This window comes from Schistocerca gregaria, chromosome 8, assembly GCF_023897955.1.
Source record: "Schistocerca gregaria isolate iqSchGreg1 chromosome 8, iqSchGreg1.2, whole genome shotgun sequence".
Classification (NCBI taxonomy): domain Eukaryota; kingdom Metazoa; phylum Arthropoda; class Insecta; order Orthoptera; family Acrididae; genus Schistocerca; species Schistocerca gregaria.
This window is the reverse complement of record NC_064927.1, coordinates 203,514,859-203,539,632: the sequence shown is the minus strand read 5'-3', so window position 1 is coordinate 203,539,632 and position 24,774 is coordinate 203,514,859. Positions and strand designations below refer to the sequence as shown.

The 24,774-nt window shown below is 40.8% G+C and overlaps 1 protein-coding gene across 5 annotated transcripts in view; it reads right to left on the bottom strand.

Moving 5' to 3' along the window:
- LOC126285416 (inhibitor of nuclear factor kappa-B kinase subunit alpha-like) overlaps window positions 1-24,774 on the bottom strand; it is a 166,347-nt gene that overhangs the window by 19,192 nt on the left and 122,381 nt on the right. For all 5 annotated transcript variants that reach the window (XM_049984780.1, XM_049984778.1, XM_049984779.1 and 2 more), the window contains 2 exons: window positions 17,429-17,603; window positions 6,082-6,240 (listed from right to left, as the gene is read on the bottom strand). In XM_049984780.1, coding sequence (XP_049840737.1) covers window positions 6,082-6,240; window positions 17,429-17,603 — 334 coding nt within the window. The remainder of the gene's footprint in view (window positions 1-6,081; window positions 6,241-17,428; window positions 17,604-24,774) is intronic.

Genomic DNA, 24,774 nt, shown 5'->3' with positions numbered 1-24,774 from the left:
AGATATTTATGTTATTAAAAAGTATATTTCTAGTTTTGCTACTGTAATGTATGATGTGTTCAAAGATTTGTTCTGGATGTTTATTGTGTGATCTACCCACAGTGCAAAACAGCACACTATTTAACAATATAGATGATACAACAATACTGTTAGCTGGCAATTAAATGAGGATGATTTGGTAATTAATTGTTTTGGTGCCTTAATTGTCTTGAGAAATCACTTTGCTAGTAATAGCCTACACATTAGTAAAATACAAGTATTTTTAATGTATCCAGAATGAGATTTTCACTCTGCAGCGGAGTGTGCGCTGATATGAAACTTCCTGGCAGATCATTCTGGAAACATCCCCCAGGCTGTGGCTAGGCCATGTCTCCGCAATATCCTTTCTCTCAGGAGTGATAGTTCTGCATTTTTCGCAGGAGAGTTCTGTAAAGTTTGGAAGGTAGGAGACAGATACTGGCAGAAGTAAAGCTGTGAGTACCGGGCGTGAGTCGTGCTTCGGTAGCTCAGATGGTAGAGCTCTTGCCCGCGAAAGGCAAAGGTCCCGAGTTCGAGTCTCGGTCGGGCACACAGTTTTAATCTGCCAGGAAGTTTCATTTTTAATGTACTTCACTTAAACCACTAGACGTGCAATGGTGTGTTGTATCTAATCACTACACAGAGCAGTGCTCCCTGAAAAAAAAAAATTTGAACCACACAGAAGGAGAGCAGAAAACAAAATGAAACTCAAAGAGTTTCAGAGTATGTGTTGTTATTTCAGTGATTAGAATACTGAGTCAAATTTACACATAATTTTGCAGTATGGGCCCTTTCATCATCATGATTTTGCCCCTCATCTGGTCTGGATGTGTGCTCTGTTTCAATTAGGAAGTGTGTCACAGAGCCGTTGAATCCACTCCTGAGGCAAGCTACACAACTGTTGTAACTGGTCTTTGATAACCTAAATTCTGGCAATCAGACAGAGTGACATCCAAGCTAACATCACACACATTCTGTCGGGGACATATCTGGGAATCTTGCCGGCGATGGGATCACCTCAACATCACACAGACACCTTATAGAGATGTACCGTGTGTGGACAAGCATTGTCCTAATGGAAAATTGCACTACTATAAAATCGCATCAGAGGTAACACATGAGAACACAAAATGTCTGTAACATACAGCGTGTCCACAAAGTCACTCTGCAGCACCAAGCACCAAGTGTCTCACCTTGTGGGGCTAGCTGCTGCAGTTGTGTTGGGATTCTAACTTATCACAATTAAACCTATGGAAATAAATTATCTGTAATAATTACAATCAAATACATTGTACTCACCAATATCACAGTAGGTGTTGGAAATGTTTGATGTATAGTTGAATGTAGGCAATGAATTATTGTTGTCTTCAGTTCATCTATTGTCTTTTGGTTATTTCGACAGCTGACCTCAGAGGAAATAGTCAAGTGGAGACAGATCCGGTGAGCACGGAGGTCAGGTGAGCACGGAGGTCAGAAACCTTTCTTAATTACTCTGATGCCAAAGATGTTTTCTAAAAGTTAAAGGGACTGGTGTGCTGTATGAGCAGTAGCATTGTCTTGTTGGAAACATGAACAACTGATCTCGTTTTCATTTAGTAGGGCAATAAATAGATAAATTATCTGCCAACAATAACATCCGAAGTGACAGTAGTAAGGAACATGATTGGACCTATAATTTGCAGTAGCATTATGGCAACCCACACTCTGATTCTCTCTGTGTGAAGGGTGTTTTTCTTAAGACACATGGATTTTCTGATGACCCAATTCATGAATTCTGGGAATTAATGTTGCCAGATAGGTGAAACCAAGCCTTGTAAGTGAAAAAGGTTTTATTTAAAACAGCGACTTGTCAGTTGACAAATCCCTGAAACCATTCACAATAACTGTTTGTTCTGAATGGTCCATATAATGTAATAGCTGCACAGCCGTAATTTTATAATTTTATATGGGTACATCCCCAGTTCTTTGGTTACAGCCTTATGTGCTGTCCTACAAGAGACCTTTGCCTCTTGAGATAAGCTCCTCACTGTCTTTGCTGGACTCCATAACATAATGTCCTAAATGTTGTCAAGCTTCCATTCTGCTAAAATTGTGGGTATACCGGGTCATGGTTTATAATTAACTGAACCTGTTGTCTGGAATTTGCAAATAAAATCGCCTACAATGTCGACACCTTGAAGCAGGAACACACAAAATAAATTGCCGCTTCACATGCTCCGTAATGCTTCCTCGTGCACAGAAAACCTCTTCTACTAAAAACACTCTCTCTGCAAGAGTATGCAGTCTCACCACACTTAGCATAGACAAGAACTAGACAATAACACAACTAACAGCTGTAACACACATAGTACATTGTCACTATCACTGCAGGCAAGACTTGCATGTGCTGCCAACCTTTCAATCGCGCAAGACTTGCATGTGCTGCCAACCTTTCAATTGCGCAAGACAAGACACAAGGATCTTGCCACTTTAGAGAGACATTGCAGACACTCGGTACCAATGTGCTATGAGTTACCTCAGTCACTATCAGCTGTAACCTGAAGACATAGCTGATGGTTTTCCATATGATGACATCAGGAGAAACACTGCCACTGTTGACTCTCTCCAAAACACTAGATGAATGGACCTCTCACAAGATCATCCCCATGCTTACCGTGATGGCCATCTGTGGTATTGCAGAGCCACGATTCATCACTGAACAGAATATAACATTATTCATCAGCAGTCCATGCTTCTCGGTGATGATACCGTTCCAAATGCAGCCTTTTTGTTGTAGTGTTAACATCAACCTGTGCATTGAACCATAATTCCCTAGTCTGGCTGCTAGTAGTCTCCAATCAATTGTGCAGGATGATGCAGAATGTTACAAGAAGTTCATTATTGGTTAGTGGATGGCAGTGCCAATGTGAAGGAGTTATGATGTGCTTGATGCACAATACAGCAATCCTCCCTTGAAGCAGTCAGACATAGTTGACAGGAACCTTGATAATGTGTATAATTGTCACCACATCCCGTGTGGTCGAACAATAGCCACTGTCACATCTAAATGCCCCACAAATCTGGATATTGTCTGATTCAACCAGCCAGCCAAATGGAGACCTACCATGAGGCCCTCTTTAAAGTCTGTCAGATAACAGTAATGTTTTCTAACACAAGTAAGCAGCACCTCTGTATCCTTCACTGTAACCACTCAACACCTCACACTGCTCGCATGCCTTATATACCCCACTAGATCTGGTTGGTTGGTTGGTTGGGTGTGGGATTGAAGGGACCAGACTGCTAAGGTCATCGGTCCCTTGTTCCACGATAAAAATCACACGAAATAAAACTGTCAGTCGTTAAAAAACGGAGAACTGAGACAAGGGACGACACAATACAAGAAAGACAGACAAAGACCAGACAAACGGAACTAAAATCACACCGAGTGTGAAGGTGGTTGGCCGACCATGAAAATAAGGAAAAGCCAACCACCAAATGACATTAAAACCCACAGTTTAAAACCACAGGCCAAAGGCCCAAGTCAATACAGGAAATAAAAGGACAAACACTCAAATCATACGATAAAAACCCCCTGCCCGAATAAAACTCAACACGAGGTCCGCCATAGCAACGTCATCCCATAAAAGGGCAGGGAGGGTATCAGGCAGCGCAAACGTCTGCCTGAGTCCTGTTAAAAGCGGGCAGTCCACCAAAATGTGGACCACCGTCAGAGCTGCCCCGCAGCGACATAGCGGTGGGTCCTCCCGGCGCAACAAATGGCCGTGCGTCAGCCACGTGTGGCCAACGCGCAGCCGGCAGAGGACGACAGAGTCCTTCCGAGAGGCCCGCATGGAGGAGCGCCACACACCGGTCGTCTCCTTCACCGCCCGAAGTTTGTTGGGCGTGGGCAGGGTGCGCCACTCGTCACCCCAGGCACCAAGCACTTTCTGGCGCAAAAGCGACAGGAGATCACGCTCCATAAGGCCGAGTTCCAGAGCCGGTGAACTCACTGCCTGTTTAGCCAGCGTGTCAACCCGCTCATTGCCCGGGATGCCGACATGACTAGATCTGGTAGCAACACTAAACACAAACAATTCTACTGTACAGAGATTTGCAACTCTAATCAATTACATAACTCCAGATGGTGTGCAAGTGTACAAACTTAAATTGACATTTGACCCCACCTACTGGTTGTTTAATGTTTTTGTCAGGCAATGTAAAATTGGAGGAAACAGATTTCATGGTGGGATGGTAGACATCTACTTCTCATACAAGTTTCACACTGATTTTTGTACCAAAAATTATGAAACTCAGCTAATACAATAAGGACATCATCACAAGTTTTCAACTATGAACACAGGTGTATGATATATTTTGCAATAATGTTTCCATATTACACGTATGGAATTGAAGTATGGTGATAGGCTACAGCCCAACATATGAACAGAGCAATTGTCCGTCAAAACAAGGCAATGGAGAGTGGATGCAGTCAGATTTATAATGACTTAAGTAAACAAATGTCTATGAGAAAGAAATAACTATCATTACACATTTGTAAATCTAACTTGGGAATATCACCTGGCAAAGCATAACACAAAAGTTGCAGATAACAGCTCCTGTTATGTGGGGATCAAAACAACCAATGTCATTAAGAAGTTTAAAAGCAAGGTCCTTCCAAATGGCACGGGAAGAGGTTTTTTTTATTATTATTATTAAACAAGTCTGTAGTCTCAAAGAATTCCTTCAGAGGAGTATATCATCTTCAAATCTGTACCGTATCATTAACTGATAAATTTTATAAGTAACTGAGATTTATGTACTATTGCAACTGTTTCCTTGAAGTTATGACATAAATTGTATTATGTAACACAAATCATCTAAAACAGTTACTGTGTTCGTCTAATAACTAATGCTTATTTTGGATATCTAATAAATCATGAACTAGCACTGAGCAAATAACAAAGTCTCTAACATTTTATTTTGGCTACATTAAGTCGAATGTATGAGTTACACAGCAAACAATATACTAATTGCTTACAAAAATATATTCAATTTTTTATAAAACAGATGGATGTATAACTCTTGTTCGGCCATGTCAATTTTCATAACATGAGAGAGCATGTGGCGTACTTTGTACACATGTAGTGAATAGCCATCTTTATGCTACCAAGGTAAACATGTATGACCAAAATCAGAGTTTAATTATTGTTTAATTAAACAATGATACAATAAACTTATATTGTATCAGCTAAATCACCGTTCAATTAAACACTAATAAAATAAACTTTCATTGTATCATTCTGTTGCTGCAGACAAATGTTACCTCATAGTAATGACCCACTCAGAGCATTACACAGCACAGTTGCATCAGATCCCACCAAAACGCTTATTTGAATACCAATTACGTTGCAGACAACTGCCTCATTATGGGCTCGTACAGCTACCTCGGAATCTGATATTTCACTGCACAGATCATAAATTTTTTCTCACCTAGCCCGTTGTTTATTTTACATTACTACTGGTCACTTGGACATGATGACAAAATTAGTTGAAGCAATAAGAAAGGTATAAGTACAGGGTCACAATTGTAAAACAACAATGGAACAGTACAAGACAATGTTACACGTGGTTGGCACACTTTACACACAGGTGTGCCCATTCGAGGGTTAAATTACTTACATCAAAAATAACATTTAATAATATTATGCTTCTTTATTTCTGTCCAGAAGTATCTGACGGCAAAACTGTGTGTTTTGTTCTGCATCTGGTTACTTACATGGATGCTCTGCAAATCACATTTAAGTGCCTGACAGGGTGGTGCAAATGAGAGAAAACAGCTAAATGTTTATTGCCCTCACCTCTCTCCCAATATACCTCTGTGAAATCCAACTCCACTGTCAGGATGAAGAAATTAAAGTTTCAATAGTTCCCCTTGTAATGTAGCTATTTAACCCTACAATTTTTTCTTTTTATTTTTTTAAATGGAGGACTCAGAACGAAACAATTTCAAGAGTCTGACAGTATTACTGATTTACTCTCATAAACATGACTCGCATATCTGTTTTACATTGTTTGCAAACTTACGTTAACTGTTCAGAAAATGCCTTGTCTCTTAACAAAGCATCTCTTCGTTTTAAACAGCTGTAGACAATCTTGAGCATTTCAATACAATCTGATTTCTGTTGCCTGCTTTCTCTTGAACGTCGACGAAGCTGATCATAACACTTCAGTCCACTTTCTGATCTGTAACCGAAAAAGCACTATAAACATGACATTCCATGAACAAAATATAAAATGAAATACAGAGAAAGCACTGAAAAGATTCGCAGTAATGTGAATAACTGAAATGTTTTTAATAACAAAAACAAAGAGAACTGATGAGTCAAGGCTTATGTTTGCTACAATGGCTAACCTGTAAAAAAAAATATGCATTTTATTCACAGAAATGAGGTGACAAAACAGCGAAGGATGTTATTGTCATGCTACTACATAAATAGCTGCATGGAGGCGATCTCAGGAAGAATGGACCTTTCAACTTCAAAATAATTTATTTCCCCATAAATTTGTATGTTCCCCTCCCCCTCTGTTTTGTGAGAAACTGCAGTATCTCTCTATCTCTTTCATTACATTTTCTGCCAGCAATTTTCGAATGGTAACTTTATATTTTGCAGCTGAAAGTGTGTGTGTGTGTGTGTGTGTGTGTGTGTGTGTGTGTGTGTGTGTGTGTGTGTGTGTGTGAGGGAGGGGGATGTTTTAATGACTGATTATCAAACATTTATCTCATGCAACAACCTCTCACATTCCTGGATTCAACCACACATACTAACCACACAAGCAAACTCTTTTAGTCTTATGACTGGTTCGATGCAACCTGCCACGCTTTTCTCTCCTGTCAATCTCATCCTCTCACAGTAGTACTTACACACAAAATCATAAGTTACTTAATGTACAAATTAAAATCTGTCTTCCAACATAATTTTTGGTCCTCTAAGGCTCCCTGTAGAAAAACAAAATATCCACAACTATGAATTGCCACCATGAACCTGTGAGTGTGGACACATCAAACAAACACAGTGACGAAGCATGCTGGTCAGTATGGCCAACAACAATGAACAATGTTGTGCTATACGGATTTATTCATTAATGAGTTTTAGGGACAAAACTACCATTTCATTGGTTCCTCTATCCTGGGAGTGTCAAAGCAATAAAATTATTCTTAAGTAAATGAGATAAACAGCCAGAACTACCATTAGATGTTCATTTGGGATGCAAAAATAGAATCAGTGGATACACCCAGCTATAAAAGAAAGATAAAAGTATCCTGAGATGGGGGAAGTAGGCTAGCTGAAAACACGTCGATGTCCTCAGGGAAATACCAAGTGATGAGATGATATCTTTCTGCATCCCACCTTCGGGCCACATTTAATTATAAAGGACTTGAGATATTGTAATAGTATGAGTAAATAAAGTAACACTCTTAATAAAACTGAGGGGGGGGAGGGTTAGAAGAATAAACAAATTAAAGGGTGGTGTCAAACCAAATCACCAGCCATGGGGAAGCCCCTCAGGAGGTGACCAACAAGGTTACATTGCCTGATCTTCAAATACGGTTAAGTCACACTGTCAGATAAAGTCTAAAACTATGTTGACTGCTTGGACATATTAGTATTCCATCTGTGGACATATAACAGGACACACAAGCTGTCGTGGGTCTCGCAGCAGAATTGTATGAAAAGCTACCACAGACAATGTACACAGAGACTCGTATGGACAGCACCACTGACTAAAATGTTTACTCATTGGTGGAGATAAATCGTGCCAGTCACTTCTTACACTGAGATCGACTAACACAGACCTGTCTTTCATACTGCACCATGCTCTTGGTTCCATATGTTAGTTGTTCTGGTCATCTGTGGTGGTCAAGTTCTGTGCTTTTCTCTGTGCCAGTCTCTATGTTGTATTTGGACACACTGCTCCCCCATAGAGTGACCCATACATCGAGTTTTTCGTCTTCCATGATCCAGCCCCTTTTTCCAAACAACCACCATCGGCTACAATTGTGACATTTGTGCAAGTCAACAGGATGGTTTTGCGACCTTATCATGCCTGCGCAAATACAAAACAGGAGACTGATAATGTTCTTATGCATGTGACATTTTTATTTTTTTCATGGTATTAATTTATGGCCACCAAGGACCTGGTACTTACACAGTGCTGACAGGAACAGTTACAACTCCAGAAGCAAGAACATCAGGCTGGAGCAGCTGCATGAGCTGCTCAAACAGAATGCAGAACTGATTTGTTCTCATGCCACACTGGCAGCAGGCCAAAAACCTAAACAGAAGCCTTCTCTCGACCACCTCCTACATCATTTGCCAGTTTTGATGAGTCTATGGAAAGGAGGAAGACTTAACTGTGCCGATTCTTCCTGTAGGGGCAGGTAGGGCTTATCATCAATTCAACCTACATGGTTGCCTTGTTGTTGCGCACAAGTGCAAGGTTTTACAAAATTGTCCAAAATTTGAAGCCCTTTACAAAGGCTGTGACCTCCATCACCTGCTCATGCAGTAATTTGGGCATCAAACCTATGTAGTTGGTGCACGTTGCAGTTTACCCAGAACCGCAAGTGACCCGGGAAGATGTATGCAGCCTGGGCCACTGACCTGCAATGTCCCTCAAGCAGGGGTCTTGTTTGAGTGTCCCAATGTACTGCCTCATATGCAAACTTGCTAATTAGGGATATGATCATCTGGTCAGCACTCGACCCTGAGTCCAAATTGGGAACTGGCCTTGTCTGACTCTTCTTAGTGAAAGTTGCCCAGATCACATGAACATATGGCAGTGGCACAGGATGTCCTTTCCACCAACTTGCAAGTGGCAAAGTTAGATAAGTTTGGTGAACATTCTCCTGCGACCTGAGGTATTGGTAAGACCATTGTGCCCTCTGCTGAGCTGCCATGTGATGGTGCCTTTGACAATTCATATATGGCGACATCATGCTGATGTCCAGCTTTGCCCTCAGTAAGCTCAGTCAGTGCAAGTAAGTCGAAGACATTGACTGCACTCTTTCTCCATATCTGTTTACACACCACAGGCAATTCAGTAGTCCTGCCCCAGTATTCACTTGATGTGCATATTAGATAGGATTGTCCATGCATAGTTGACAGCATGTATGGGGTAAGCCAGAAAGAAGACCATTTGGCATCAGTTTGTGACAGTCAGTATACTGCAAGACATTCATGAGAGGCCCCAGTGCTTTACCTGGACTCAGATGCAGTCTCCAACACTCCCCACGTATCACCCAGCATATTACACTTACTTTGGTTGTGAATGAGCAGTCAACTAAGTTTAATCAAACAATGGAAAATCCAGGATGGAATGTAACAATAAGTTTAAGGTAGACATGAGAGCAATGGTCAGGCTAATTAACCTAGACACATAAGGGCTCTTGGACAGTCCTATAGTAAACAGCATATTCCATTGCAGGGGCAGTTCTCCATGTCAGCAGATTATAAGAATGTGGAAAAGTAGCTCGTGTTGTTAATAGTAAATTAACTGTTGGCCTTTCACATTTTTGCATTCCAATCCTTTCAAGATGTATACTCTTTGCTGTGGTAATATGACCAGCTGTTTGAAAATACCTTGGACCAGGCAGAAAATTTTAAAGCCTATGTCTCCATTAAGCTGTTACCAGTACCTAAATTTTGTTCGCCTTGCCCTATTCACTTTGACATATGAAAAGTCAAGTTCTGATGTTGGCACGAGTTCAGCATCATTTCTCCAATTTTGTCTCATCTGTAGGCCACTCCTCTGCTGGTGATTCACCGACCAAACAGCGCCACATGTCTTTCCTGCAATTTTAAACAAACGGCCAACATACAGTGTGCCATGGACTTATATCCCATTCTGCATCCAGAAGAGTAGTTGTTATTGAGGTTGTCAAGGGGCCAGTATTTTTGCCTCATTGACTTATTTCTTAGAGCTCCCATCACTTTTGGGCTTTACTGGTAAAATTGCTTGCCCTTTGGATTTCGCATGCCCCAAGTATTTTCCATGGCCCTAGAAGCTGTTGTGATAGTATTTTTCATAAGTATGAGGCTGGTATCTTTAATTCTAGGCTGTTCTTTTTGGTAGTCCTCTTGGCCAAATAATCTGCGAGTTAATTTCTTGGGATTCTGTCTTGGCTAAGGACACAGATAAATAGGATCAGCCTTCCAGTGTTTTGGAGATCAAAACTTGTGGGTGTGGGGGTAGCACTGAATTATAGCTTGTAAACTGCTCAGTCCATCACTGCAAATTAGGTAAGACTCATGTTATCAGATGTAGATGTATGTAAGAGCTCACATAATGGCAAATGGTTGTGCAGTAAACACAATACATTTCTGTAGGGACTGCTGTTCATTGTCACCTGTGTGTGCAGGGGCACAGCCCATTTGGCCATCAACACACGATTTATCGACAAATTATTTCCCAACTCTGTAATTCATTCACTGTTGAATAAAACAGTCACCATAGAATAGATGGGTTAGTAATTTATTTCAGCCTGGGGCACAGATTTAGGTGAAGTTGTGGGCAAGGGACTCTCCAAGTTGGTGTGTTATGAGAATTATTGTGATAAAGAGTCACATGTCTGTGTTGTAGAGGAGCAGACATCAGGAGTATGTTGGTCTGAAGGGTGTTTGAAGACAAGCTGTTGGACAGCAGAGTTAAGTAATAGTTGTAGCTGTCGAATCTCTAAGGGGATGTCTGCCTTCTGTCAGAAGACAGTCTACAGGACCCATCCACCAGCTGCCAGTTGCAGGTCTGGCCCCACAATGTTCAACTAGATGATGTTTTGTCATAAGACCTGCCAAATTATAGGCCAGGCTTCCGTAATCCAAGTGAGGTAGTGTTAGAGCACCCCGTGCTATTTGGATACCTTAGCCCCCTCACCACAATTTTCTCTAAACTGCATAGGTAGAACTGCCCTCGAACATGTCCACTAGTCTGATAGTACTATGAAGTCTCATAGTCTCATAGACTCGCTCAGCAACACCTGTGTTAGGGTGTTGTTCTCACCATACAGATGTGAATTTGAGGAGTGGCAGTGCATTACACACTATGGATAACTGTGCACTCAATAGGCTAGTTTAATGGCAGAAAAACATCCTGAAAAGAGAGATTGAAAGCATGCACACATAGAGGAACATTCCACGTGGGAAAAATATATCTAAAAACAAAGTTGATGTGACTTACCAAACAAAAGCGCTGGCAGGTCGATAGATACACAAACGAACACACAAAATTCAAGCTTTCGCAACCAACGGTTGCTTCTTCAGGAAAGAGGGAAAGACGAAAGGATGTGGGTTTTAAGGGAGAGGGTAAGGAGTCATTCCAATCCAAGGAGCGGAAAGACATTAAGGGGAAAAAAGGACAGGTATACACTCGCACACGCGCACACACACACACACACACACACACACACACACACACACACACACACACACATATCCATCCGCACATACACAGACACAAGCAGACATTTGTAAAGACAGAGTTTGGGCAGAGATGTCAGTAGAGACGGAAGTACACAGGCAAAGATGATGTTGAAAGACAGGTGAAGTATGAGTGGCGGCAACTTGAAATTAGCGGAGGTTGAGGCCTGGCGGATAACGAGAAGAGAGGATATACTGAAGGGCAAGTTCCCATCTCCGTAGTTCTGACAGGTTGGTGTTAGTGGGAAGTATCCAGATAACCCGGACGGTGTAACACTGTGCCAAGATGTGTTGGCCGTGCACCAAGATTCTACCTTCTTCCTACAATTCAAAAACCCAATCATCCCGGCCGCCCCATTGTAGCTGGTTACCAAGCGCCCACAGAATGTATCTCTGCCTAGGTAGATCAACACCTTCAACCCATTACATGCAATCTCCCATCCTTCATCAAAGACACCAACCACTTTCTCGAACGCCTGGAATCCTTACCCAATCTGTTACCCCCGGAAACCAACCTTGTAACCATTGATGCCACTTCCTTATACACAAATATTCCGCATGACCAGGGCCTCGCTGCGATGGAGCACTTCCTTTCACGCCAATCACCTGCCACCCTACCTAAAACCTCTTTCCTCATTACCTTAGCCAGCTTCATCCTGACCCACAACTACTTCACTTTCGAAGGCCAGACATACCAACAATTAAAGGGAACAGCCATGGGTACCAGGATGGGCCCCTCGTATGGCAACCTATTTATGGGTCGCTTAGAGGAAGCCTTCTTGGTTACCCAGGCCTGCCAACCTAAAGTTTGGTACAGATTTATTGATGACATCTTCATGATCTGGACTCACAGTGAAGAAGAACTCCAGAATTTCCTCTCCAACCTGAACTCCTTTGGTTCCATCAGATTCACCTCGTCCTACTCCAAATCCCATGCCACTTTCCTTGACGTTGACCTCAATCTGTCCCATGGCCAGCTTCACACATCCGTCCACATCAAACCCACCAACAAGCAACAGTACCTCCATTATGACAGCTGCCACCCATTCCATATCAAATGATCCCTTCCCTACAGCCTAGGCCTTCGTAGCAAACGAATTTGCTCCAGTCCTGAATCCCTGAACCATTACACAAAAAACCTGAAAACAGCTTTCACATCCCACAACTACCCTCCCGACCTGGTACAGAAGCAAATAACCAGAGCCACTTCCTCGTCCCCTCAAACCCAGAACCTCTCACAGAAGAACCCTAAAAGTGCCCCACTTGTGACAGGATACTTCCCAGGACTGGATCAGACTCTGAATGTGGCTCTCCAGCAGGGATACTACTTCCTCGAATCCTGCCCCGAAATGAGATCCATCCTTCATTAAATCCTCCCCACTCCACCAAGAGTGTCTTTCCGCCGTCCACCTAACCTTCGTAACCTCTTGGTTCATCCCTATGAAATCCCTAAACCACCTTCCCTACCCTCTGGTTCCTAGCCTTGTAACCGCCCCTGGTGTAAAACCTGTCCCATGCACCCTCCCACCACCACCTACTCCAGTTCTGTAACCTGGAAGGTGTACACGATCAAAGGCAGAGCCACATGTGAAAGCACCCACGTGATTTACCAACTGACCTGCCTACACTGTGACGCATTCTATGTGGGAACGACCAGCAACAAACTGTCCATTCGCATGAATGGACACAGGATGGAGTTTCCAGTTATATAATGCGTGGAATGTTGTTACAGAAATACTCTGTGATGTATGTAATTGGTGTCATTCTGTGATTTTACCATGTGCTGCACAGAACTGAAGCAGACTAACATGAGCTCTAGCAAAGCATGTGCAGTGACAAACTGGGACATCACACATGCACCAGTGCTATTTTAAACAGAGCTCAGGGTATTCTCATCCGTATACACCATAAGATGGCCAGAATACTCTGCACCAAAATATTTTGGCAGCCGTTTACTGATATCCAGCAATTCGCCTGACATTTTATGTACACTACTTAATCAAAAGTATCTGGACGCCGCTACAGAACGTGGAATTGACTACTAGGTGTCACTAGAGATGGAAGCACCAGCAAATGAAATGATGTTGGGAGTATTATATTGTCAGTAGAGAAGCAGCAACAGCAGAATGGTTGGTTAAGAGTGACAATGAGTAACAAATGCATCATGGACATTTAATGTTGTGGTTGGCAGGAGAGCCAACCCCGTGTTACTTAAGGAAGCCGAAATGCACGCGTTTTAGCTCACGCAGGCTGGCGTGAGGTCTGGAACATGACAAGGGAATTAGAATTGAGAAAAACGGACGTAGCTGGTGGAATACTTAACTTTAATCCATTAATGATGATGTCGCTCTTGACATTACATGATTCACAGTATCAATCGTAACTGATAATGGCGCCTTGCTAGGTCGTAGCAAATAATGTAGCTGAAGGCTATGCTAACTATCGTCTCGGCATTTGAGAGCATAGAAGTCTATGAACCATCGCTAGCAAAGTCGGCTGTACAACTGGGCTGAGTGTTAGGAAGTATCTCTAGACCTGCCGTGTGGCGGCGCTCGGTCTGCAATCACTGATAGTGGCGACACGCGGGTCCAACATATACTACCGGACCGCGGCTGATTTAAAGGCTACCACCTAGCAAGTGTGGTGTCTGGCGGTGACACCACATTTAACACCTTCTATAGCTGCCCAAGCCAACTGTTTGTGATGTCACTGTGAAGAGGAAACATGGAAAAACAACCATAGCTACACCAAATTCAGGCAGACCTCAGGTACTGGTGGACAGGGACTATCTAGCACTGTGGAGGCGGTTGTAAAAAACCACACAAAAGCAGTGGATGGCATTACATGAGAGTTCCAAAGAGCTTCCAGCAGTTCAGCAGGGACAATGACTATGTTTAAAGAGTTTATAAAATTGGGGTACAATAGTTGACCAGCTCCTCATAAACCGCAATATCTGTAGTTGCTAATCAATGCCTAAGGCGGTCTTAAGAGTGATGCCACTGGTCAGTGGATGACTGGAAACGAGTGATTTGGAGTGATAAATCACACTATACACTGCAGCAAACCAATGGAAGGTCTAGATTTGGCAAATGTCTGGAGAATGTTACCTAGCATCATGGGCAGTGCTAACAGCGAATTATGGAGGAGGTGTTGTTAACGCCATGGGGGCATTCTTCATGATTAGGCTGTAGTGCCCTCATTGTGCTGAAGAAAATGCTAATTGTGTAAGGATATGGACACATTTTACAGCTGTGTACTGCGTAAAGTAGAGGAACAGGTTAGAGATTATGACTGACTGTGTTAGTATGGCAATGCACATTGTCACAAAGCAGCACCTGTGAAGCAATGATTTGTGGACAATAACACTGCTGAAATGGTCTCCCCACCTATGGGTGAAAGCATATAGTTACTTTTGATTAGATAGTGTATTTTTGCCAACACATTGAGGGTACACTAAAGCAGCCAACAACCGTAAGTATACCAGTTGAGTATCCATTCAAATTGACACAAAGTATGACAAATAATCCCAACTGAATATCACAGTTTCACTGTAGCTATAACCAGTGTTTAATTGTTGTATTGAGGGCACCCTGAAGCGAGTTCCCTCCACTATAAATATTAGTTCTCAAATACAGGTGAATTTATTGAACATTACTGAACTGTTTGTGAATGTTTGTTTGCTCATGTTTACTTCCATTCATTCTGGTGTAAACGAGGTATAACACTCGAATCTTGCTCTTTAGGCCTACAGAAGTTTACAGGATGTGTAATGTATAGTTGGCAAAAAAGAATATATCCTCATATTTTACAGGTTTTCTCCAACATAGTTCGCTAGGTGAATCTTTTATGTACTTATTCCAGAATCCTGTTAGATAGTAAAAGGAGTTTACTCTGTCCATAATGTAAAACAAACTTATTTTATTTAAATGTTTCAGGAAAGTTTTAAGTTGTTGTGGTCTTCAGTACAAAGATTGGTTTCATGCAGCTCTCCACACCAGTTCATTCCCTTCAAGTCTCTTAATTTCTGCACAAATATTGCAACTGCTGACATCCACTTAAATCTACTTTTTGTAGTTAATCTCTGCTCTCCCTGTACAATTTTTATTCCCTCCATTACTAACCTAACTATTCCTTGATGCTTCAGGAGGTGTTTAGTTCAACTGACAACACATGTTTAGCTTTACACTTTGAGAAGTAAGTGCAAGTGACGAGCACAGGAAGCACTGTAATACAAAATCTTTTTATTCTCTTTTGTGGTGTTACAGTGTCTTCACAATGAACAGAGATGCTTTCACAAAATTGTCTACACAAGTAGTACTTGGGTTTTCAGTTCCCAAAGGATGGAAGTCTACAGTTCACGTGTTTGGTTCAAACCTTTTCAACAAATTATTAAAAACACTCTTGGTGCAGCGGTGTGTTTTCACATCAGTTTCAGAAAATATGCCAAAGCATCATGAGAATGCCCAACTTCACAGCCCATGTGTGAGTTTATAAACTGAGCTGTAAGTTCCAATTGAACATCTGAATGCCTATCAACATCACAAAGCTTATCTATTTGGTGACTGGTTGTCTTTAATCACACCACTTCTTGTACGAAAATTCTGCATAAATTGTCCTGTCTTATACACATCCTGCACAAACATACAAAACAATACCATGACATTACATAATTTACAGGTGGGACTCTCTTATTTGTACAGGACAGTCTGCTCTGACTGTGGCACAATGGGAATGCACAGAACACCAAAACTGCCATTTATTTAGTGGCTGACTAGTTTTGAGCTTTGTCCATTATCACAAGGCATCTATTACAGACAAAAGCATTTGTTATAATTAGATGCATAGAATGTGAATCATAAAGATCTCAGTGATGAAATGATTCATATGTTAACTACTTATATATTTGTGTTTAAGATATAGTTGATGTAGACAAATATCACATATAAAAGTATCTCATATCTATGTTAGAGGATGTCACAGTTATGGTTATATCTTTCAGTATTATGTTAATGCTGTGCATAATACATAAATTTTTTTCATAATTGTGGCACATTTATTATTACGCATTATGAGATCCATATGACAACAGTATTGTATATATAATGGCGAATTTTTACTTGTTGGCTTACACTTTGTGTCTCGCTGGTTTATTTATTCTAGGTGTTATTGTAATTCTGACTGATGTTGATACAAAGAAATTTGTTATAAGGTCTCATATAATCTCTGATATATTCAGTACTCAGTGATTGTATTAGTATCACTATTTTCAGTGCGTGACAGTGTTTCATCACATCATGGTTACATAATAAATTTTCATTTCCTTTCCAACACTATTTAAGAGAAAGCATACTGTTTCAATCATTTTTAATGGAATCTATAGACGATAATATTATTTTCAGTGTATAGTTCGCAGTCTCATATTTTGTGAGTGATTAAGGTAGGATAGAGGGCAATTCATATGCTGATTATGGTGCTGTTGAAGGTTTCTGTGAATCATTTTTGGTTGTGTATTTAGTGATTAATGCAGAATGGAGTGCCTTTCACATACCGATTCCTGTGCTTTCGGACATTTCCATAAACTGTTTGCTGCACAATTCTGTTTATTCATTTAGTATGTGTTCTGGGTGCTTAGTCATGTGAATGAAGATCTGTATTTCTTCTAAAATTGACCTTTGGAGACATTATGCAAAATAGCAAGACTTCTGTCAGTACTTTCAGTGAAGTGTTTTGTTCTCTCTGAGATATGTGCTGAAAGCTGAAAGGTTATTTTCACTTGAGTTTGTGTGTTCACCATGTCCCATTTTAAAAATTCTACCTGTTACTATCAGTTAGCTACACCACAGCGTTCATACATGAAAACTGTAGAAGAAGGTTCCTTAAATGCCAAATGCAATAAAAAGGAGAAAGAGAGAAAGAAATGTTAGAGAGAGAGAAAGAAAAACAATGTCATTACTCACAGCATTTCCATATCCTGCCATGGTGGATTTGGTTCTTCTTGTAACTTCAGAAGCTTTGATGAAGTTCTTTCACTCCTGGTCTTCAAATCCTGCAGCAATACATCATGTAGTGTTTCCACTCGTGATTTTATTTGCTCAAAACCCCTGGACCAACGATGCATTACTGAGCCAATAACTAAAGTAAGCAAAAAAAAAAAAAAAAAAAAAAAAATTAGCTAGTTATCAATTTATGATTTTGTCTCATTAAATACTAGAACAGAAGCCTGGTGCCGCCTAGGTATTTACTTACAGCTGTGCATCCACTCCTGTACCATGCAATGTCTGGCCTTCTGCTTAATGCTCATGACATCATATCTCCTCAACTGTATGTCGTACATTGATATAATTTTGTAGGTACGTTCAATGGCATATGTGAATACAGTCTGCACAATGTGTTGCAAATGGAATTAATACCAATTAAGGAATAAATTTAAACATCATGCACAAAGTGGCAGTTTTTCACGCATCTCATTGTTTATGACAGCGTATACCCTGAACTGTGTGTTGTATAATGATATAATTTCACTTAAATTAAGTGGCGTGTGTGCATACTGCCTGCAAAATGTGTCATGAATACAGTTAGCAGTAAAGGGTACCCGTGGTCTAGGGGTGGCGTCTTTGATTCATAATCAAAACGTCTTCAGTCCTGGGTTCGATCCCCGCCACTACCTAAATTTTGATAAATAATCAGCATTGGCGGCCGAAGACTTCCGGCATAAGAAGTCAGCCTCATTCTGCCAACGGCCTTGTCAAAGAGGGCAGAGGAGCGGATAGAGGTTCAGGGCACTCTCTTGTCGTAGGGGTGGGAAATTGCCCCTAAAGGCGGAAGAATCAGCAATGATCAACAACATGAGGATGCAGAAGGCAATGGAAACCACTGTATTAAAGACATGTAACGTGTATCCACAGGACATGTGGCCTGTAGTTGAAGAAGTGTCATGATGATCTCTCCATTGGCAAAAGATTCCAGAATAGTCCCCATTCGGATCTCCGGGAGGGGACTGCCAAGGAGGAGGTTACCATTAAAAACAGATTGAATAATCAACGAAAGGATAATGTTCTACGAGTCGGGGCATGGAATGTCAGAAGCTTGAACGTGGTAGGGAAACTAGAAAATCTGAAAAGGGAAATGCAAAGGCTCAATCTAGATATAGTAGAGGTCAGTGAAGTGAAGTGGAAGGAAGACAAGGATTTCTGGACAGATGAGTATCGGGTAATATCAACAGCAGCAGAAAATGGTATAACAGGTGTAGGATTCGTTATGAATAGGAAGGTAGGGCAGAGGGTGTGTTACTGTGATCAGTTCAGTGACCGGGTTGTTCTAATCAGAATCGACAGCAGGCCAACACCGACAACGATAGTTCAGGTATACATGCCGACGTTGCAAGCTGAGGATGAACAGATAGAGAAAGTGTATGAGGATATTGAAAGGGTAATGCAGTATGTAAAGGGGGACGAAAATCTAATAGACATGGGCGACTAGAATGCAGTTTTAGGGGAAGGAGTAGAAGAAAAGGTTACAGGAGAATATGGGCTTGGGACAAGGAATGAAAGAGGAGAAAGACTAATTGAGTTCTGTAACATGTTTCAGCTAGTAACAGCGAATACCCTGTTCAAGAATCACAAGAGGAGGCAGTATACTTGGAAAAGGCCGAGAGATACGGGAAGATTTCAATTAGATTACATCATGGTCAGACAGAGATTCCGAAATCAGATACTGGATTGTAAGGCGTACCCAGGAGCAGATATAGACTCAGATCACAATATAGTAGTGATGAAGAGTAGGCTGAAGTTCAAGACATTAGTCAGGAAGAATCAATACGCTAAGAAGTGGGATACGGAAGTTCTAAGGAATGATGACATACGTTTGAAGTTCTCTAACGCTATAGATACAGCAATAAGGAATAGCGCAGTAGGCAGTACAGTTGAAGAGGAATGAACATCTCTAAAAAAGGCCATCACAGAAGTTGGGAAGGAAAACATAGGTAAAAAGGGTGCGAAGAAACCATGGGTAACAGAAGAAATACTTCAATTGATCGATGAAAGGAGGAAGTACAAACATGTTCCGGGAAAATCAGGAATACAGAAATACAAGTCGCTGAGGAATGAAATAAATAGGAAGTGCAGGGAAGCTAAGACAAAATGGCTGCAGGAAAAATGTGAAGACATCGAAAAAGATATGATTGTCGGAAGGACAGACTCAGCATACAGGAAAATCAAAACGACCATTCGTGACATTAAAAGCAACGGTGGTAACATTAAGAGTGCAACAGGAATTCCACTGTAAAATGCAGAGGAGAGAGCAGATAGGTGGAAAGAATACATTGAAAGCCTCTATGAGGGGGAAGATTTGTCTGATGTGATAGAAGAAGAAACAGGAGTCGATTTAGAAGAGATAGGGGATCCAGTATTAGAATAGGAATTTAAAAGAGCTTTGGAGGACTTACGGTCAAATAAGGCAGAAGGGATAGATAACATTCCATCAGAATTTCTAAAATCATTAGGGGAAGTGGCAACAAAACGACTATTCACGTTGGTGTGTAGAATATATGAGTCTGGCGACATACCATCTGACTTTCGGAAACGCATCATCCACACAATTCCAAAGACGGCAAGAGCTGACAAGTGCGAGAATTATCGCACAATCAGCTTAACAACTCATGCATCGAAGCTGCTTACAAGAATAATATACCGAAGAATGGAAAAGAAAATTGAGAATGCGCTAGGTGACGATCAGTTTGGCTTTAGGAAAAGTAAAGGCACGAGAGAGGCAATTCTGATGTTGCAGCTAATGATGGAAGCAAGGCTAAAGAAAAATCAAGACACGTTCATAGGATTTGTCGACAATATAAAATGGTGCAAGCTGTTCGAGATTCTGAAAAAAGTAGAGGTAAGCTATAGGGAGAGACGGGTCATATACAATATGTACAACAACCAAGAGGGCATAATAAGAGTGGACGATCAAGAACGAAGTGGCTGTATTAAGAAGGGAGTAAGACAAGGCTGTAGCCTTTCGCCCCTACTCTTCAATCTGTACATCGAGGAAGCAATTATGGAAATAAAAGAAAGGTTCAGGAGTGGAATTAAAATACAAGGTGAAAGGATATCAATGATACGATTCGCTGATGACATTGCTATCATGAGTGAAAGTGAAGAAGAATTAAATGATCTGCTGAACGGAATGAACAGTCTAATGAGTACACAGTATGGTTTGAGAGTAAATCGGAGAAAGACGAAGGTAATGAGAAGTAGTAGAAATGAGAACAGCGAGAAACTTAACATCAGGATTGATGGTCACGAAGTCAATGAAGTTAAGGAATTCTGCTACCTAGGCAGTAAAATAATCAATGACGGACGGAGCAAGGAGGACATCAAAAGCAGACTCGCTATGGCAAAAAAGGCATTTCTGGCCAAGAGAAGTCTACTAATATCAAATACCGGCCTTAATTTGAGGAAGAAATTTCTGAGGATGTACGTCTGGAGTACAGCATTGTATGGTAGTGAAACATGGACTTTGGGAAAACCGAAACAGAAGAGAATCGAAGCATTTGAGATGTGGTGCTATAGACGAATGTTGAAAATTAGGTGGACTGATAAGGTAAGGAATGAGGAAATTCTACACAGAATCAGAGAGGAAAGGAATATGTGGAAAACACTGTTAAGGAGAAGGGACAGGATGATAGGACATCTGCTAAGACATGAGGGAATGACTTCCATGGTACTAGAGGGAGCTGTAGAGGGCAGAAACTGTAGAGGAAGACAGAGATTGGAATACGTCAAGCAAATAATTGAGGATGTAGGTTGCAAGTGCTACTCTGAGATGAAGAGGTTAGCACAGGAAAGGAATTCATGGCGGGCCGCATCAAACCAGTCAGTAGACTGATGACCAAAAAAAAAAAAAAAAAGTAAAGAAGTAATAAATTATAACATCATGTCTCATACAGTACTTTTACTGCATGAGCAGTGAAAAAGTAGTAAGCGATAAAAATTTTCCTTTCTTCATTTTGTTGGGATTGCCAGCGAGAAAAAATTTCGTAAAAGTTTGAAATTAATTGTCACTAACTACCTTCATTCTCAAATACTAGATGAATGAAGTCTGGGCGTTCATGCATTGCAGTCTATGCTTTCAGTTCATCCCCACCCCTTTGATATATAGGTGGTTCTTAGACCGGCCACCAGCAATTTTCGCCTGACAGTAAAGTATATGCGTACCAAATTTGGTTGAAATCAGCCCAGTGGTTTAGGAGTAGTATGGAAAACACACACATTTTTATAATGTAATGACTACAATCTCTTCCTTTCATTATATGAATGGTGTCTTCATCAAACACACAGAAAATGTTGGTCACTTCACTAATTTTTAATTATTACTATTGCTTCAGAACAATTTCAGCAACAATGTAGGAGAAACCTCAGTTATCAGACAGTATAGCAAATTAGTGCGAATTTTCAACACTTCTTCCACATACCTATCACAGTTTCGAAGGCCTTTGGGTTAACTACTGGATTGCACTGTCAGAACTTTGCAATAATTCAGTTTTAGACTTCTTAGAAAAAGGGGGGGAGTTAAGGACATGTGAGAGCTGTCATAGTTTAAAGTGCCTGTTTGCACAAGCTGGCAACATGATGTGGCAGTTTCTAAAGAATTTATGGCGAAAGAAAATTTTTTTTTAATATTGTAGTCTGTCTGTATCTCAATTTATACAATTAACTGACACTATAGTAATAGCAGTTTTGCTACAAAAATTTTGTGCCAGAGATCTTGGCTGGTTGCCACCTCTGCTCAAGAGTTCGTTCGTAGCATGTGAGTCTTCAGTAATGTGAACTATCCAACTCACTCAAGCAAGAGCTCAGCTACAGAAATGCAGTCTTGATGCTGTTAGTGTAGTTGCACTTCCCTACATCACAGGAAATATCTGGAAACTTTCCAGAATGATATTTTCACTCTACCAAGGTAGGTCCCGAGTTCAAGTCTTGGTCCGGCACACAGTTTTAATCTGCCAGGAAGTTTCATATCAGAGCACACTCCGCTGCAGAGTGAAAATCTCGTTCTGGAAACATCCCCAAGGCTGTGGTTAAGCCATGTCTCCGCAATATCCTTTCTTTCAGGAATGCTAGTTCTGCAAGGTTCGCAGGAGAGCTTCTGTAAAGTTTGGGAGGTAGGAGACAAAGTACTGGCAGAAGTAAAGCTGTGAGGATGGGGTGTGAGTCATGTTTGGGTAGCTCAGTTGGAAGAGCACTTGCCCGTGAAAGACAAAGGTCCCGAGTTCAAGTCTCGGTCCGGCACACAGTTTTAATTTGCCAGGAAGTTTCACAAATATAATTCTTTGAGTCCAGAAAGTTATCCATGAATTAGGTACAACTAAGCTCATCTCTCACACTGCAAAATATCTACCTGATTTGTCGATAAAATATTTAACACAGCAGCATTTCGTTAAGTTAGTGGTAAAGCACTCATCTCCTAAATAAACAGTTCCCACTGCTATCAGAGATTAGATTCCACTGTAGAACCTGTACACTTTGTCACTTCTGTTTCTTTCTACCACTGGCCCCAAGCCCCTTCTAACGAGCTGAAAACTACCAGAGTAATATTAAGTAATAAAATTTTTAAAAGGCTTTTTGTCACAAGTCTTATCACAACATTAATTCAACAGCTAGGTGACTGCTTTGGGAATACCATGCTATTATACAACAAAAGCTTCTGAATAGATCTGAAGGGACTGTTAATGACTTACACTCGTCTCATCATTCTGGGACCAACTGACAGAGGAAAAATTACAAAAGTAATGATCAGACTGAGTGCCACAAGTAGTAGCAGGCAGGTACAGTATGGGCACTCACTGTGATGCAAATGAAATACCTGTGTGCAACCTTCTAGGACATCATTTTGGGTTATTCCACATTATATGTTGGTTAAATTCAAAGATAAGAATATAACTGCAATAAGCAAAAGCAATACTTTTTAGGTGGAACTAATTATTAACAACACATGGTGCATTTGAAAATGCAAAAGATATGTTCAGCCTAATCCTTGCAAAATTGACAGTCAATGCTTTGTATTGCCTACCACTTCAAATACTGGACTCTTAATATCAACTTGACTCTAAATACACACTTCTCACAGTTTCCGATTACACAACTAGTAGTAACAGCAAAATGTTCCTTGAAGAAAAAACATCCTTTACAAACTATCATATCTACATATATATCTACATTTACACTCAACAAGCCATCCTATGATGTGTAGTGGAGGTACTTCTGGTACTACTATAGGGTCGCCTTCCCTGCTTCATGTGTGAATACTTACTTGCTTGCTTGCTTACAGGTGGACACTACAGTCATGGCAAAACCTTGACCTCCTTTGTAACCTGCCCCCATTCTTCGTTGCCTCCTGCTTTCCTTCTCCAGTTCCTGATTCTCATTATTTTGAGGTCCTCCTCCATATCTTCAAGCCAACTTTTTCTGGATCTTCCTCTTCTCCTTCTCCCTTTAAGGTTTCCTACAAACACTTTCTTAACACTTCGAGGTTCTAGCATTCTCTGTGCATGTCTAGCCCACCTTATTCTTCCTTGCTCACTTTTCACTACAATATTCATCTGTCCTTAAAGCGTCTTTAGTTCTGCATTTGACCTTATTCTCCAGCTTCCTTGCTCTTTCACTAGCCCAAATACCTTTCTCAGAATTTCCTTTCCCATCTCAATAACCAGCCTTCCTCTCTTGTGGCCATAAATGAGCCTTCTGATCCATACATTGTTATAGGTCTAAATATAGTCAAATATATTTGGGTTTTTGTATTCCTACTAACATTTTTGGACTTGAATACATTCTGCGAGGAATAACAACATCAGTTTGCACTTGCTACCCTTTCTTGCATTTCTGCTACTGTTCTGTTATCTTCTGTCATTATTGAGGTAAGGTATTTTAACATTTCCTCTCTTTGGTACTCTCCTCCCATTTGTATTTATTGAAATCTTTCTTCTACTGCACAAGAATCTCCCTTCATCATATACTTTGTTTTACCTATATTAACTTACAGCCCTAAATTCCGTGTTGCTCCTCCCAATGTAGCACAATTATCCTTCAATTCCCTGATATACATTGCAATTAATGCTAGGTTATCAGTGTATGCCAACACCTGAATATGCAAGTTAAATACTCTTTTTGTTTCTCACCATAACTATCTTCTGTCTGTATCTGGCCCGCATTAATTAATGATTTGTGTCTCCATTTGCCCTTATACAGCTACTGACTTCCATAATGTCTGATGTGCACTGTTTATATAAAATTACATGGTCTTTCTGGTTTCT